The sequence below is a fragment of the Papaver somniferum genome, chromosome 6 (assembly GCF_003573695.1).
Source record: "Papaver somniferum cultivar HN1 chromosome 6, ASM357369v1, whole genome shotgun sequence".
Classification (NCBI taxonomy): Eukaryota; Viridiplantae; Streptophyta; class Magnoliopsida; order Ranunculales; family Papaveraceae; genus Papaver; species Papaver somniferum.
The window spans coordinates 160,152,828-160,170,432 of record NC_039363.1 but is presented as its reverse complement, the minus strand read 5'-3'; the positions used below and the strand labels follow the sequence as shown (position 1 = coordinate 160,170,432).

The following is a 17,605-nucleotide window of genomic DNA, read 5'->3' as shown; positions in this document are numbered from 1 at the left end:
GGATACCGCTTCTCTGTTTAGGGTTTGGGATTGGTCAGAGAGATTTATGGGATATTCTTGCGTGGATATATACCAATTCAGTTCATTCCAAGTCAGAGAATAGTTTGGATACGAGAGAATAGCCAACAGAACCACGTGAATCAATAGGAAAGTGATTTTTCTCCAAACTGCCTGACAAGAATAATGAGATTATTCTCGGATTTGATCGAGTTTCTAGGGAGTTGGATAGCTATAAATAGCTGTGTTTTCATCATAGAAGGGTTAGAAAACCAGAGGAGAGAGCTTAGAGTCCAGGAGAGCCGAGGAGAAGCGATTACAGAGAGTTACAATGCTGATGCTGCTGCTGTTCGAGGAGGAAGAAGAAGAGGAAGAACAGACCTGCTAAGGCAGTCGTTCTTCAACAGTCTTAAAACCAGAAACGAGTGTCGTTGTTTTACAGCAACAGAAAAGTATCGTTTAATTTTCAGCTCTTTCCCTTTTGTAACAGTGACACTGTAACACTATTACAGCGTTACAAACTTCAATTCTACATTATTTACATCAATAAAAACACCTATTAATCCATGGATACATCTTGTGAGTGTGTTTTTGGGATGAGGAGCTAAACCCATTAGCCAAGGCGACGGAGGAAGCCATTGTTCCACATTAATTGGTATAATTCTAATTTTACTATTTATTTGCAATATTATTATTTGATTATTTGCATGGAATTGAAATTGAAATATTAGTTTTTATTGAATAGTTGTGAATTAATTTGATGAAGCATGCTGGGTTTTAATAACTTTTGATGTTTTATACTTTTTTATTACAATTATTACTTCAAAAACATATTTGAGGCAAATATTAGAATTGATTTTAAAGATAGAATTGCATAAAAACTATTTAGAGTTTACTATTTATTTGGTCAATGGTGGAATCCTAGTCTTGGTAATTTTCTCTAAAATTGAATTATTTTATTTATTTTCCTTTTTAGATTAAATCTAAAAAAATTGTGTTCTTCACAAGTCTGAAAAGACCCAGTTTTACCACTATTACTACAATCACTATTTGAAATCCACCATAAAGCAAAGTCTTCGTATTACCAACCACAACAAGTGATTATATTTATTCTCATTCAAACACGCAAAAGAATTATTAAAAATGATAAACAAGAGCCTTCACACAACCAGCAGAGTACAGAAATGTTACCATTGTGAGATTGCAGGTCAATCCAATTGCCTTAATATAAAATAAGTCACCTAACCTAATCCAAATCCATGTCGCAGAAATGGAATTTAAATCATCTAGATGGGAAAAACATACCATTAAGATAAAATTCAAATAATTAAATCCTTCTAAGAATCGTTCAAAATAATTAAATCCTCCTAAGAATCGTTGTACCCAGACAGGTGCACAATGGGGTCCGAGTAGTGAGATCTGATAACGCACCGAAGTATCACCAGATCCAGTGGCCAGTTTTGTGCCATCAATGATGAACTTTTTAAATGCAACGGTTAAAATAACTTCATTTTGAACTGCATGGAAAGATGGGTACATGACAAACAAACATAATCAATCATTCTCCACAAATTACTTCCTCATTGAGAATCAAAATCACAACATAAATAAATAATGTCTGATACCTACAATAGTGGCAGAACAACAATTGACTGGAAAACAGAATCGCATAGAGACCCAACAATTAGAATTCATACACATAAAAAAATCACTCAAAATCTAAGCCATTCACCCATTAATACACATGAGAATTTTTCCATCATAGTATGTAACATTCAATTCAGCCGACGACAAAATGGACTTGCATACATCACTATTTGTTACTTGCATAATCATCTATCATGCATGAGTTACAGGAAACCTTGGAATAAAATGGAACAACTGATGAGGAACATTAGCCAGACCAATGTTTAACGAAACAGAAAATACTATCTAACCCAAATTTCCAATCAAGACAAAGCACAAAATCTGTGTGACTATCTTTTTCGACCACAACTTTCTGAAACAAAAGAAAGTATGTTGAATAAGCAAATGAACACAAAACCAAGAATTTTCTACCAAAATTTTAATGTCCTCACATCAACAATTATAGAATCAAAAACATAATTATGTTCCAGAAACTACTAATGAAGAGGATCTAATTACTTTTAGAAACTAACCCAAATTTGGTCTAGCCCCCAAATGTCAATGTTGTTTCTAGTGAAGGATCAATCAGTTTGATGCTTGTTTATAATCTTACATAGCTCCTTCCCTGCAATCCTTTAGCCTGCAATATCTAAATAAACACAATAATCCTAATTAATCAAAAACTGAAAAATACTCCTTAATCAACCAAAAACAACAATCACCACTAATCGAAGAAAAACTAAAATAAAATATTAAATATATTAAATAAAGATATCCAAGTCTTGTAATTAAAGATGATATACAAAGAAAAGGAAAAATATCCTGTAAAAAAAGAGTGATATCCAGCTGTTTACAGCAGACCTAGAACCCCATCTCTTCCTGTAACAAATCAAATTGTTTGAAGAGACCCCAAACCCAAAACTTAATAGTCGTCAAAGAAGAAGAAGATAGAAAACATCTTGGAACAAGGGATAATACAAAAGGATTAGTTTGTTCATTTGATATAATAAATAGGCCAGGATAATATTAGGCTTTTGAAATTCAAATTGAAAGAGATTTTCAGGTTTTGAAAGGAAAAAAAAAAGAAAAGGATTTGGGGGTTTATAATGTTGATGATAATGATGTTGCTGGTAGTATAAAAGGGGAAGAGAACAAGATAGGACCAGATATTTAGAGACGAGAACGAGAGAGGAAGAGAGAAGAAATGAAAGGTAGAGAAGAGAAGAGAAAAATGTGTTCTCGATAGTGATAAAGAACGAGTCAGTTTTGAAACTGACTCCGAGTCAGCTTGAAAGTGTGGGCAACACTCACCTGAGTCCTACGCGTAAAACTGAATTCTGTTGCGAATCATAACAAGGCCAAACTGTTGCGAGTTTCGTAATTGTTCTTAACTGTTGCGATTTTTTTGCAACAAATAATAACAACTGTTGCAAATATGAGTGGCTAAACCAGTAGTGAGGGTATACAATTCTTTCGGAAATTCGTGACGCACAGAATGGCGGGATACATAAGAAACGAATCAAAATTGTGAATAAAATTATATATGGTGGCTTTAAACAAGGGTTATTTTGTTTTTGGTACGTAGGTTTTTCCAGTTTTTGAGTTTGGTCTAACATTTGTCCAGCTTGGTGTTTGGTACTTGGAATTTACGTTGACTTCTATTGACCAGGTTAAATCTTGACTTCTGTTTATAAATTATTAATAAATTTATATATAAAGACTTAAAGGCCTATAAAAATAAAGTTCCCATGTTGAACGGTGAGGAAACTCTCGCTTCCTATTGGCTGTAATAAGCTTCTTTTGAGTTTTGTGAAACGAGCGTTTTGGTGAGGACACTAGGAAACATATGATTGGTTTAAATTTAAAAAGAATGGGAAAAAGATTAAAAAAAGGAAACCACATTCAATTTGGAATTCATGACGTGGCAATATTTAGGTGAGGACACTTGGCGACGTATGATTGGTTTAAAAATTACAAACTTAAAAGGAAAACCTAACTCACCATATTTGGAATTTTATGGAAGTCCAAATTCAATTTGGAAACCGAGTAACTATATTAGGACTCTTTTTTTCCAAATTAATATATAAAAGGGGAAAATATCCACATATTTTGTGCAAAAATAAAAGGAAGAATAAATAAAATCTACATATATTTTCCACCTATTTAATGTATTTACCCCGTCACACCAAATAAAAAATACATCTTCATGGGGCGGGACGAAGCCCCGCGCACACCAAGTGAAACATGCATCGCCACGGGGTGGAATGACGCCCTGCGCACACCAAATCAAAAATGCATTGTCATGGGTCGGGGGAAGCCCCGCGCACACCAAGTTATAAAATATGCACATATTTAATGTATTTGCGCTGCCACACCAAATCAAAAATACAAAAATACATTGCCACGGGACAGGGAGAAGCCCCACGCACACCAAGTTAAAAGGAAAAAATAAATAAAATTTATGTTGGGGTTTTGATCCGTATACAAAACCATATGGCTGAAAACAGACTTTAGGTAACAATTTTGCAGCAGAAAACAGTGATCTAATGCTATCAAAACCGTGGCTAAAGGCCAGTTTCGGGTTTGGAATGTCTACAAGATTTACTTGGATTAGGAAACTTGTATGACGGTTTGGAGGAGTGTTTTCCAAGTTTAGGGTTTCCTAATTAAGGTGTTAGACTATTTTTAGGAGTTTTCTAAGACTTGAGGAGCAAGGATGTAACTACTATATAAGAGGGATTATATGGTGAGGAGAAATCATTCTCTTGGTTAATTCTCTTGAAGAATCCTCTCTTTATTAGAGTGTTAGGGTCACAACCATTGTTTCCTACAATGGTTGGTGATTGGGAAAAATCAATGTGAGAAGAGAGACTTATAGTGAGAACGGGTATGAGAGAAATCTAGGATTTCTAGAGTTCATATGGGGAAGCTAGAATTCGTGATGTTCTTCATGTTCTTGTCTAAATTCGAAGCAACCATGGCGGTGGAGGTTTATGGAAGAAGAAGAACAAAGGAAGAGGTAAACTCTTCGTAATATGTCTTGTTGTTTCCAACGTTTAGCGCTAGTGGGTTACATAACTAGTTGATTATATAATGTATGTCGATGTAATAACTTCTTATGATAACGAAGATTCTCGGGGTGGTTTTGGCCGTGGATGTAGCCTAGAAAGATGAACCACGTAATCTTTGTGTCGTGTGTGATTGTCTATTATCATATTTATCATATATTCGTGCTAGTATTATTCGATCATGCTAATCTAAAGATGTAAGAAACAGATTCGAGCTAAGTTATCTAAGTAGGATGTTTCATGGAATTAACTTCTATAGAAACATGCCGGTTCGAGATGAACGTAACCTCGGTTTCCCGACATGTGGTGCGGTGAAGGTAGATAAAGATGGCAGTGATTCGGTAATTTGAATAAGAGGTTTTAAAGAAGGGAAAGTCTTGGTTCGTAGCGAAGGATATAGTTCGTAAAGATGATGAGTAGATCAAGGTAGAACAAAGAATAGGATGACATCAAGAAAGATTTGACAAGCTTGCTTGATGTGACTATGATTCGTGTTGAAGGTGTTTTCTTTGCAAGAGAAGATTTTTCATGGGTTCAACTGGCGTCTGCAAATATTGTCAGGAGAATGTTTTGAATCATGGTGGTGCTAAGTGACAATCATTCATACACAACATATGAAGATTGTAGCATGTTTTGTCTACATGGAGGATGACTCAAGATTGTTGGTTCTTGGAGTTGGTTAAGTCCGTCTGGAATTGTTTGATGGCTCGAATCAAATAATATCAAGTGTTAGGCATGTGTCGAAGAAGAAGTTCTACAAAAGGTGGGATAATGAGTGATCATGGCGACGAAGTAGTTTGATACAAGTAATTCAGAAACTTGTATAAATTATATGAAGAAGTTGTTTGTGGTGAGGCTAGAAGATCGACAAATAGCTATTCCGATGGTGCAAGTACAAAGGAGGAATTTGTCTTAGGTGGTGGTTCAAGCTCAAAGTACAAGACAACTTTGATTCGTGCTAGTGATGATGTCCGCGAGGATGGCATTGTATAAGGTGGTAAAAATTCATGCTTTTTTGGAGTGAAGACGAAGGTTTTTTTCACGTCACAAAAGGTGGTGATTGTGGACTTGTTATCCTTCCACTGCCGGGATAGGGAGGTATATGGAAGAAGAAGAACAAAGGAAGAGGTAAACTCTTCGTAATATGTCTTGTTGTTTCTAACATTTAGTGCTAGTGGGTTAAGTAACTAGTTGATTATATAATGTATGTCGATGTAATAACTTGTTATAATAATGAAGATTCTCGAGGTGGTTTTGGCCATGGATGTAGCCTACAAAGGTGAACCACGTAATCTTTGTGTCGTGTGTGATTGTCTATTATCGTATTTATCATATATTCGTGCTAGTATTATTCGATCATGCTAATCTAAAGATGTAAGAAGCGGATTCGAGCTAAGTTATCTAAGTAGGATGTTTCATGGAATTAACTTCTATAGAAACATGCCGGTTCTAGATGAACGTAACCTCGGTTTCCCGACAATTTAAACATATTCTCCACCTATTCAATGCATTTGCTCCGCCACACCAAATCAAATACATGATCACGGTGCAAAGGGAAGCCCGCGCGCGCCAAATCAAATCATTGCCACAGGGCGGGATAAAGCCCTGCCTACACCAAAGTTAAAAGTAAAAATACGCACCGGGCACAAATCTAGTAAAATTAAAATGTGAAACCAGATTACAAGGATACCCTTCACTTTATTAACATTTACATTACATCAAAATAATTTAGGAAAACTTTTCTTCTCTTAACACATCACTTCCGCAGCCACCACCATCGTTTCCTTTGCCCGTTTATCACAACCATTGCAAACTTCATTTTCCTCTCTATCACCAGACTGAGCTCGCAAACTCAAACCCACCATACTGAGCTCGCAAACTCAAACCTGCAGACATGCATTCCAACTGTAACTTATTCTTAGCTTCAGGTGCTCAGACTCTGCCTTCACACCAGCACCACCATCTCAACTATTTCCTTCTTGTTTCTCTGGCAGACACCAACAGTAGCAGGAAGACCAGCTGAACTACACCTGAATTCTCACTGCATCATATCAGAACCACAACTGTTATCACCATCTTGCACCTCTTAACCCGATCCGCTATTAACCACCACTTCCTAGCCATTTTATCTCCACCTGCAATTACTGCAACAAGATTGTTTCGCAACCATTTTAGCCAACTGAACCACATCACTTCTGCATGCACACTTTCTTAGTTAATCTCAGCATAAAGCTCATTAGCTCAAAAACAAACCCCACTGCTTGTCTTCTGTCTCACAGCCAACCTAAACATACATCTAGTCACTGCAAATTCACAACCACAACCTCTGAAACCTAACTCATCCACCATATCTCTGAATCAAATTCACCAACAGATTTAGTTCCTAACAAAACCCATCTTTTATTTAGATCAACAACAACCCTATCTCTCCATTGCCATTCTGCCAGAAATCACCAATTTCTCAATCTTGAAATCAAACTCAGCCATCAAAAACCCTAATTTTCATTCTTAACATTAACACAACCATTTTCACCTCAATTACAACAAACCCAAATAACAATTCGTCATGTCACTGCCATAGACTGCAAAAAATCATCATAAATCTTACAACCATTAATGGAAACCACCGCTGGAAACCCTAATTTAAATTGAAACAAAAATTGAACATATTTAAAATTAAATTTCGGAAAAGTAATCTAAAATTGAATTGGGTTTCATATGTATTTACGGTTTTCACGACCTATGGCTTCGATTCATCGACGAATATCTTCAATCATTCTTCATCACTCGAAGAGCACAAACCTAGCTATCACTTGAAGATGACCACGAAGAGGTTCCTAAATATCTCTCTGATTTTTGTCTGATTTTCTTTGTTGTGTGTTTAGGATTTGTCTGGTTTTTTTCTTCTTTGTTTGGGAAGATTAAAGAGAAGATGAAGTTAATTCGGTGTAGTTTTTCTATTATTGTTATTAATCGTTGGATCATATCCACTTTAGGGGTATCATTGTAAGCTCGGTATTTTTCAGTAATTTTTTTTCTTGAAAATTAATTAAAGCCTAGTCATCAACGGTCAACAGAAATCAACGCGAATTCCAGGTACCAAACACCAAGCTGGACAAATGTTAGACCAAACTCAAAAATTGGAAAAAAATTTGAGTACCAAAAACAAAATAATTCTTTCACTTATGGTGTTTGGATAGTTCAAGTTTTGATTCTTTCTTTACCACACAAGTTTTGTTCCATTGAGAGAGCACAGTTATGCCATATTAGGATTTTCTGATGTGCTCTTTGGCATCTAAGGTTTCTAACTTTGTTTTGTAAATATTCGTTTTCTGTTAATATATCCATTTTATATAAAAACAAAAAATCTACTACGTACAACTACTCCTTAACTTAAATGTTGAAACAACAATTATGTACCTGAATACTCCAAAGATGACATTCAACATGAACATCATTTTTTGCATCATAAAGAAAAAAACCAAATTTGTTAATAAGTAAACAATATATCAAAAGTTAATAAATTTAGTGGTAATTATTTTAAAGAAAAACTTTAATAAAAATCTTAAAATAATTACCTCTTAAACTTGTAATTAAAATTTCAAAACTCATGGAAAGTGTTAGAGCACTGCTCGGCCGAACTCTCAAGTTTTTCTATCTCAAGCTTGTTGTCAATGTTAGATGCACCAAACTATATCTTGATTTCTAGTCTACTAAAGTCAAGTATCGAACTAGGATTAGAGTATGGTAGTTGAATATCAGACATCACTGAATAACTCTCGAAGATTGAAGACTGAAGAACAAACGAGACATTTGGAGAACTTCATCAACAAAGAGGTATGTGAAGACTAAACCATCCTAGTTACTCACAGCATTTACCATTCTATCTTATGAGACTATGTTGTATGATTTTAGTAGATACAATCTCCAACAACCTCTCATCTCAAGGCTGCTAAATATTCTTGAGATACGTTAAAGGAACTCTTAATTATGGTACTCTTTGGTAAAGGATTGTTAGTTGTGCATGGCTTTAGTGATGCAGATTGGGATGGTGAACCATATACTAGAAAGACTGCAGGTGGTTATTGTATATTTTTTGGTTCAAATCCCATATCTTAACCCTGCAAGAATCAAGGAACTGTTGCCAGGAGTTCCACAGAGGCTGAGTGTTGGAGTCTTACAAATTCTGGTGCAAAAGTTATGTGGATTTGTCATCTCTTGAAGGATCTGTGTATAATTTTGATTATTCCACCAGTTCTGCATAATGACAATGTGAGTGTTATATCTCTATCTTATAATCCAGTGTTTCGTAGTCGCATGAAGCGTTAACACTTAGGTCATGTTTGGGATCTCGGATGTCCCAACCCAAGTTGGTTTATCACCAAAAAAAAAGGTTTAAAAGTGTTTGTTTACATTTTATTCCAAGTTCGGATAAGGATAGCTAATCCATCCTTGGTTTCCAGAGGCTAAAACGTTAGGTTTATGCTATTCTCTTTAAAACCTGTTCTCCCCATTTCCCAACCTAGGATAGAGCCACAAACTCGACGATTTTTTTTTTTTAAAGATTATTTTTCCATTCGCTCCTACTAGTTTACATTGATATCTGATATACTTGCTCAAGTTTAGTTAAAAATGATCAATCTCAAGGTTAATATATTGCTGGATTGAGTGTCAAACAAACACAAGTTGAGATTTTCCAAATCTGGATAGGATCTTAGAAAAACACCACTAAAACCGATCAATCTCAAGGTTATCATAAATTAAATTAAGATACATTATCTTAGTTCATGTTATTCCATTTCCAAGCTTTGTGGATAACCACTTTGCCAGATAATTGGTTCAGTCAAAGCATCTCAGTTTTCACTATCTCTCCACATTGGATTAGGTGGCCGACATATTCTCCAAAAGGTTGGCAGGTTCTAGATTTGGTTATTTGCGTGACAAGTAGGTTTATCCTTCTGGGCAGCTCAACTTGAGGGGGGATATTAGCATTTAAATGCTTTCTGTCACGGTTTACACTTTAATCACACTCTGTGTAACTGTAATTGTATATCCAACTATCTGTGAACTGTCATCCTTTATTATCTGTCAGTTTCCTATTGGCTGATTCATTTAGTGATGGATTACTCATAGTTGTTTTCCGTTCAATATATTAGCATCGTGCTTTCTCTCCTTCTGTAATAATACAATTGATTAATCAATTGCAGACGGTAATTCCTTTCTCCATTAATGGACTGTAAAGATTCTACTATAAGGTAGAGGCTTGTTAAGGAGCTAGATATATAATCACTGTACTTCAACCAAGTTTTGGTTGAATATGTCGATACCAAACCCAGTTGCATATATATTAATTAAGGGTCCCTTATTATTTATCTAGGTATGCCTATAGGTGCAAATAGAAGAAGTGCAGCTATATGGGAGACGGTCATTCAAAATATGCATAAGAAATTGGCACTATGGAAAAGAAAGTACCTGAACAAGGCTGGCATAATAACTTTGATCAGAAGCTCTTTAGAAAGTGTTGCAACTTATTTTCTTTCTTTATATTGTTTGCCAGTTTTGGTGGAGGAAAGACTCAACAGCATCATGAGGAGATTCTTATGGGGAGAAGATGAACATAGAAGGAAGATGAGTTGGGTTTCATGGAAGAAAGTGTGTAAACCGAAAAGTATAGGCGGCTTGGGAATAAGGAAGATTAGATTAGTAAATAGATCTTTGTTATCTAAATGGCATGGAAGATTTCTGTAACGAGAAGACAGCTTGGTGGAGGAAGATTATGTGTGAGAAAACAAAAGCGGAAGAGGCATGCTTGGTTCCATCTCAAGTCAATGAGACAATCGGTAGAAGTATGTGTTATGAAATTCTTAAGGCTAACAAAGGTTTTTATGACTCTGTAACTATACAGGTTAATAATGGAAGATCGATAAGATTCTGGCACGACTGGTGGTTACAGAAGGCGGCACTTAAGGACAAATATTTTAGGTTATACAGAATTAGCCGACAGAAGTATGACACAATATCAAGTTTGATGTCTGGTGACGCAGGTTGGAACCTTCAATTTTCTAGAACTCTTGACCCAGCGGAAAGAATCGATTTACTGGAACTAAAACATGACATCAGGAATGTAACACTTCAACAAACCACAGAAGATTGTTTGGATGGGAATGGATCATCAATGGCCATATACAAGAGGCTAACCGAGGTGGAGGAGGAATGGGAATTACACAAACTGGCAGAAAGCAAACTAGCCCCTCCAAAGGTATTGTTTATTATCTGGCTGCTTTACATGAATCAGTACCTATAAGAAGCATGCTAGAAAATCGGAGGTTGAGGTTACTTCAAATCTGTGTCTTTTCTGCAATTCTTCTGTAGAAACTTGGGATCTTTTGTTCCATATAGTTGCAGTTGGGCTTTGTTTGTAAAGAACTTCTTTACTGCTTCTCTTCATGTTCATTGGGTGATGAGTAGAGATTACATCTCTTTGTTGAAAGAATGGAAGCCGGATACTAACTCAGAGAGAAAGAAAACAATATGGCACCTTCTGCCATTTGCGATTACTTGGGAGTTGTGGTTAGAACGGAATAGCAAGGTTTATGGTGGAAGACACAAAACAAAATGGGAGTTAATCTATATTGTGATTTTGGATATCTCTTTACGGAACACATCTACGGAGATCTTCAACATATATGTGTCTCTTGATATATTAAGTGTATCCATCTACAATTCAAACGTGAAATTAAGCTAGACTATTACTTGGAAAACTTAATAACATCTGTTTCACCAACACCAAGGTATTGATGAAATGGGAATTTCATCTGAAAGGAATTAGCAGTTTGGCTAAGATTTAACTGATCCACGCTATGATGATAATGATTTGTAGAAGAAGATGAAGAAGAAAGAAGTTTGTCCAAAAAAGACCAATCGCTATTACTATTACCAGTGTACCGGCCGCCATTGTTGTTGCCATGATCTTCTTCTTGTTGCCGTGTATGGTGATGGTGATGATGGTTAGGTATAGTATTTGTGAGTCCCGTGGTGACGGTGGCGCCAGCGACAATACCGCTTTGAGCTGTTAATTTCATTAGGTTTTGAGAGCACTCGATGTCGAGGTTGTTCAGTGAAACAGCTGGTTGGTGTAGAAATGTTGTAGGTGGAACGCTAACAGCTGACGATGATTCTTGGCTAAGCAACTGTGGGAGGTTCATAGAGCCATCCAATAAGGTTGTCGTGCTAAAATCTTGATATGGGTGATGGAAATTATGATTATTACTTTTCGGCTCAGCTGACATCATTTGATATTGGTGATAACTATGAACTGGCGTCCCACCGACGCCAGCAGTCGGCGGTCCGTTAATATTGATCATGTGGTTTTTGTAGTGTGAATGAGCTTGCTGATGATCATCGTCAGCATCAGCTCCTAGTTCAGATTGGAAACCTCTTTGATGAGTCTTTTTTTTGAATACCCGACAAACAACCCACCCCTCTTCCTGCTGAACTTGATGATGACCATGATCGTAATGATCATCCTTATCATTGAGTGAAGAAGATGCTGATGAATTATGGTTATCATCGATAAGGCGATATTCATGCATAATCCAGTCGGTTTTTTGTCCGTGAGGGGCTCGTCCAGTGTAAAAAACTAGGGTTTTTCTCATGCCTATTGGCTTAGAGTTGTTGAGGTGATGAATAGCCTTATCTCTGCCAGTTGCTTTCCAGAACCCAGCATTTGTGGCGCGATTAGTTCGTGTTCCAGTTGGGTATTTCTTGTCTTTGTGGCTGAAGAAATACCATTCATTCTGAGGCCCTGATCCAATCCTACACTTATCTGCATGAATACATTTTGGTTAAGTTTAATTCGTAGGATTTACACAAGAAGTAAACACATTTTGGTTAAGTTTCGTAGGATTTATAGAAGAAGATAGTTAAATAAGAACTCATACTTCTACTTAGAAAACAAGCCTTAAATAAAACTACAGCGTCGACGCATATGTCTCATGCAAAATATATATCTGCTACCTTTAAGGTCCCATGGTTCGAGTCTGTTGAGATCAACGTCACGGATAACGTCGAGATCAATGACTTGATAAGCCACCTTCTTTCTTAAATAATAATAGAGAAGTTCCTCATCTGTTGGATGAAATCTGAATCCAGGGGGTACTACTGCCATTGCCGCCGGCTGTTGATGCTCATGATGATGCTGTAGTCCTCGTCCTCCACCTGCCGTTGCTGATTGACCTTGGCCTCCATTACTGCCACCTCCTGCTGCTTGATCGTGGATCATCTCTAGTAACTAGGAGAAAGAAGAGGATAGTGATTATCCAAAACAAAAAGAGAGAGACAGCGAGAGAAGAGGGTAGCGTGGGATGAGATTTAAGAAGTTGATGCTGGTACCTGAATTTCAACAAAATAGTTACTTCCAAGAGAACTAATTAAAGGGAGTTATTTGGAACAGAAATATAGGAATATTAAAAAATTATTAGCTAACCAGCTGCTAAATCATCTTGAGATCTGAAAGAAGCGCTCTTATCACGCCTATCTTATTGCACTTGTGTATATTATCATTTTTACATGTAGTAGTGCTGGAACCAAAATACGAAGTTATTTAATCTTTTAAGGTACAAACTTGTTTTCTTTCTTTTTTGTTGATCGGGATCACAGAATAATATATACGCAGATTGATTTTATTTTCATTTATTTATTGATAAAAGACTGAATGCAGTTTGTAATAATGTTCATCCTAATTTAAGTAGTTTCTACTCATCAAACTTGATCTCTAAAATAGTTCTCACAAGGTTAAATATAGGTCCATCAACAGTCAAGTCCAGTAGACATTATGCATCATATTCCCAAGTCAATCACAATTTTAGTAGGATGGACGATGGAGTAAATCTCATCCGGACTGGATCAAAAATCAACACAGACGGAGCAGCTAGAGGATGTACGGGACTGGCAGGAGCGGGAATTATTTGCCGAAACGAAAATGCTATCACAATCTTAGCAATTGCACAATCATTAGGGATAACAACAACGCTCACTGCCGAAACTTGGGTCATGCTCATAGCGTCAAGAACAACTACAGATCGAGAATGGCCAAAGGTGCAATTCAAAATGACTCGAAAAATCTTCTAAGGTTTTTAACCTCGACAGGCGAACCACCTTGTACTTAAACAATATGATAGCAGAAATCAAGTTTAGACTGGCCCAAATTCCACATTGCACCATAAAACATATTTACAGGGAAGGAAATCATGCGACGGACGGTTTAGCAAACAAAGCAGCAGATGATAGCAGAACGGAAAATCTATCCACAACAATCTGGGACCACAAAACACCATCGTGTATTGATCCTATTGTAATGGCAGACTCTATGGATACAATGTACCCTCGTGTTATTTTTTCCTAATTTTAATACAATTTCATGCTTCAAAAAAAAAAAAAAAATCAACATCCAAATTTTCGAACAACATTTAGAGATAAGTTGTGTCCACTTAAAATCTTAAGAATCTTAAAGGGCTTCTTCATTAATCCAATGTGAAAGAAAGACAAATAGATATGAGATTTGGGAATTCAATGTCGTTGAATAGGATACTGTTCCCTGATTATATGCCCCATTAGAATGAAGAAATCTAGCAAAGTTTGTCGAACTATATTGCAGGTGTGTAAATATATATTTTGCTAGCAAAGAAATCTAGCAAAGTTTCTTAGCAAAAAAAAATATTGCAGGTGTGTAAATATATACAAATACAGTTTTCAATTAGAAGTGGCCTTTTTCATGTATATTTAATTATATTATAGTATGTGTAATATGGATCATAGGAGGTTAGAGAGGAATGAAGGAATTTCGCCTAAACTTCATTCCATATTCCACCGCGTGCATGTGATATTTTCTCAACTCCTTTTGTTTCTTCCCTGTATACTGAACTAAAATATACATATGTGATTGAATAACACCATCTTACCAAAAAAAAAATAAAAAAATTAAACAACACCAAACTTGTTTCTGTGATTTCTTACGGATTAACTGCTACTTCCTCCGTACCTATTATATAGGCGGAGTTTAAAATTTTTGTAGTACCATTAGATAGGCGGAACTCCACTTCCAAAGTTGTTTTTTCCACATACACCTCTATTAATAATGCATCATTATCATACAATCTAGTTTTATGTGTGAGATAGAGATATATAAAATAATATTTGTATTGGAACAAGGTAAGGATAAATTTAAAAAGTATAAAGGAAATTTATGAAAACTAAACATTTTCTTATTCTAAGAGAATACTACTTCTCCGCCTATATAATAGGTACGGAGGGAGTACAATATATTGTACTAGTTTATTTTAAATACAACTTTTCATGTTGCAGCAAGAATGGAAAAAAAAGTGGATTTTTATTGGCCAAAATACCTAATGGGGTACCAAGCCAAGGCAAAATCAGTTTTGTCTTATATGAAATCTGTTTTGTCATATCTTGGTTTTGATACATCCCCATCTAATCTGGTACCCATATTAGCATCTTGCTTATAGATGGGATATATGATGATTCTGACCAGTTGTATATATTTGGTTATAACTTTGTTACATCCACCGAAACGGGGGGCACCGAAAAAATATCGGACAATCCTGGTATGATTCTTATTATTGGGATAGGGAGTGGGGCATGAATAAACCCCACTTTTCTTTCACACGGTGCCCAGCTCGGTGTTGGTGTCTGGGTGCATCTAGCATTTTTGATTTGATTAAGGGACAAATACAAAGAATGACATACTAATTAATCAAATCCCAAAATGTATCTCACAAATATACATACATAACAGTAACACACTAGATTTTGCCTTGAAACCACTGCAACATGTGGAATGTCAACTTATCCCCCTAATCCCATCTGGGTGAACTTAAAAATAGAACTGCACGTTCGTCGAGGGACCTGAGGTGAAAAATAGAAGACATAGGAAGCCGCCTAGCTAGATAACGAGTGAGGCAACATACCCCGAGGTTACATGAAAGTCATCAGCAGGACAAAGGAATACAGGTGAGAGAGAGAGAGGTTATTGCATCTAGATCGACTGTGTGATCCCACAGCTACAATATAGTAGTAGTATTATATGGTGAAGAAATGTTGCAGCTAAAGAACTTTGAAGTCTTTGAATGTTTCTCGGTCTCATAAAACAAATTTTATAAGAAGGACCGGAGGAACTAAGTTATCATGAGATTTCAAACGCACGTACTGTATTGCTTGGTTGGCTTGGCTGGCATTGGGTTGGCCAAAACCGAGGGATCAACACGCTAACTATTTCCGTTACTTCCGGTTATCCTGCTCTCTCTCTCTCTCTTTCGGCCACTGCTGCCATTGTTGCTGGTCAAACACGGAGACTAATTAAGATTTACAAGGGGCTCATGATTTATTGATTGATTAATGGTGATTAATACAAAACAGTCCATTCATTAACTATAATAAGTAGCTTACCGATCAATCAGCCATGCATGATGACTTATTGCAATGTTCATAGAACACCAAAAAGACTTAATCGTGTACTATATGTATAACAATAATAGAGATGCATGTGAGTATTTATGGACTGATGCCGTCTCCTTTACGAACAAGTAGTTTATGTAAGTACTTACTAAAGTTACATTTTGTATGGCAATGATCTAATCCATAAACATGCATCATATAGTTCCGAGTTGCGTTAACAAATATTAAAAAACAAAACGATCCGCGGGTTATAACCCCAAAGGGGTTATAACCCATCTACAAAAAACCCATCCAAACAAAAGTGATACAAAAACCCCAAATATCATAAACTGTCTAAACTACCCTCCCCTAATTCAACCCAAAAGAAACTGAGAAAGAAAACGACCCACTAACGGAAAAAGTTTCTTAAAACCTCCGCTCATGTTCGTTCAAAATCATTCTGTTCGTTCAAAAATCAATCCGCTCATGTATTCATTCAAAATCAATCTGCTCATCCCTAAGCCAAAATCGTTCAAAATCAATCTGTATTCGTCATCATCTTCTCGATTTTACCTTCTTCTCTTATTCTAAGGTTACGTATTTCAACCTCTGCTACAAAATCTGACCTAATTTTTCAACCACAAATGGTGAAGAAACAAAATCAACAGGCGAAAAAGAAAGATGAAAAGCTAAAGAAAATAGCGAAACCATCTCCTAAAGGTAAGAAATCGAACTTGCTTTCAAGTTGATTTCGAGTTTGAATTCAAAAGATTATTAGGTTTCATTTGATTTATGGGTTGGTTTTCTGTTTGCTTTTAGGTTTCATTTCTTAGGTTAGGTTCTGTTTTCATTTGGTTACATCGTTTCTTTGGTTTAGGTTTAGGTTTCAGTTTGTTTGATGTAACCAAATGAAAACAGATTTCAATTGTTTGTATACTTGATGCAACCAGATATTTTTTTTCTATTTGATGAAACCATATTTCATTTGTTGTTTATTTGATGAAACCAAAGTATAATCTGTTTTTTTTTATGAAACAATTCTGGGTTTCATCACTTTTCATTTGTTAGGTTTAGGTCTGCAAGAATGATGTAACAGATTTGCGATGAAACCAGATATCATTTTCTGTTTCTTAATGAAACCCAAAATTGGTTTCATCATTTTTAGTTATTGGTTTACTTCTAGAGTTGTTATTGGCTGTTGATTTGAATTCAAACTGTGGAGATTGGCGCTATGTTACGTAATCTTATGGTTTCATACAAGTTTCAATTATGCTTATGGTTTCATCACTTTGTTCGTGCTTATGGTTTCATCATTACAAGTTTATGTCTTATGGTTTCATCATTATTATTTATTATTCTCTTATGGTTTAATTTTGGTTTCACAATAGGTAAAAAAAGAGATAAGGAACCATACAGGTGCTCGTTGCATCATTTGTGCGAGCTAGCAGTGAAAATTAAGGAGT

At 36.0% G+C, this 17,605-nt stretch overlaps 1 protein-coding gene and 1 long non-coding RNA gene across 2 annotated transcripts; both read right to left on the bottom strand.

Annotated features, from left to right (window-relative positions):
* Positions 1-6,311: 6,311 nt before the first annotated feature.
* LOC113289916 lies at positions 6,312-7,681 on the bottom strand. The gene is made up of 2 exons (XR_003331258.1): positions 7,432-7,681; positions 6,312-7,273 (listed from the first exon to the last, which is right to left on the bottom strand). It is a non-coding gene; the product is annotated as an uncharacterized LOC113289916 (long non-coding RNA).
* A 3,759-nt stretch (positions 7,682-11,440) lies between these two features.
* Positions 11,441-13,007, bottom strand: LOC113291713 (NAC domain-containing protein 76-like). Its single transcript, XM_026541211.1, has 2 exons — positions 12,708-13,007; positions 11,441-12,516 (listed from the first exon to the last, which is right to left on the bottom strand). The coding sequence occupies exons 1-2, from the start codon at positions 12,970-12,972 to the stop codon at positions 11,441-11,443; spliced, it is 1,341 nt and encodes a 446-aa protein (XP_026396996.1). The 5' UTR covers positions 12,973-13,007.
* Positions 13,008-17,605: the final 4,598 nt, after the last annotated feature.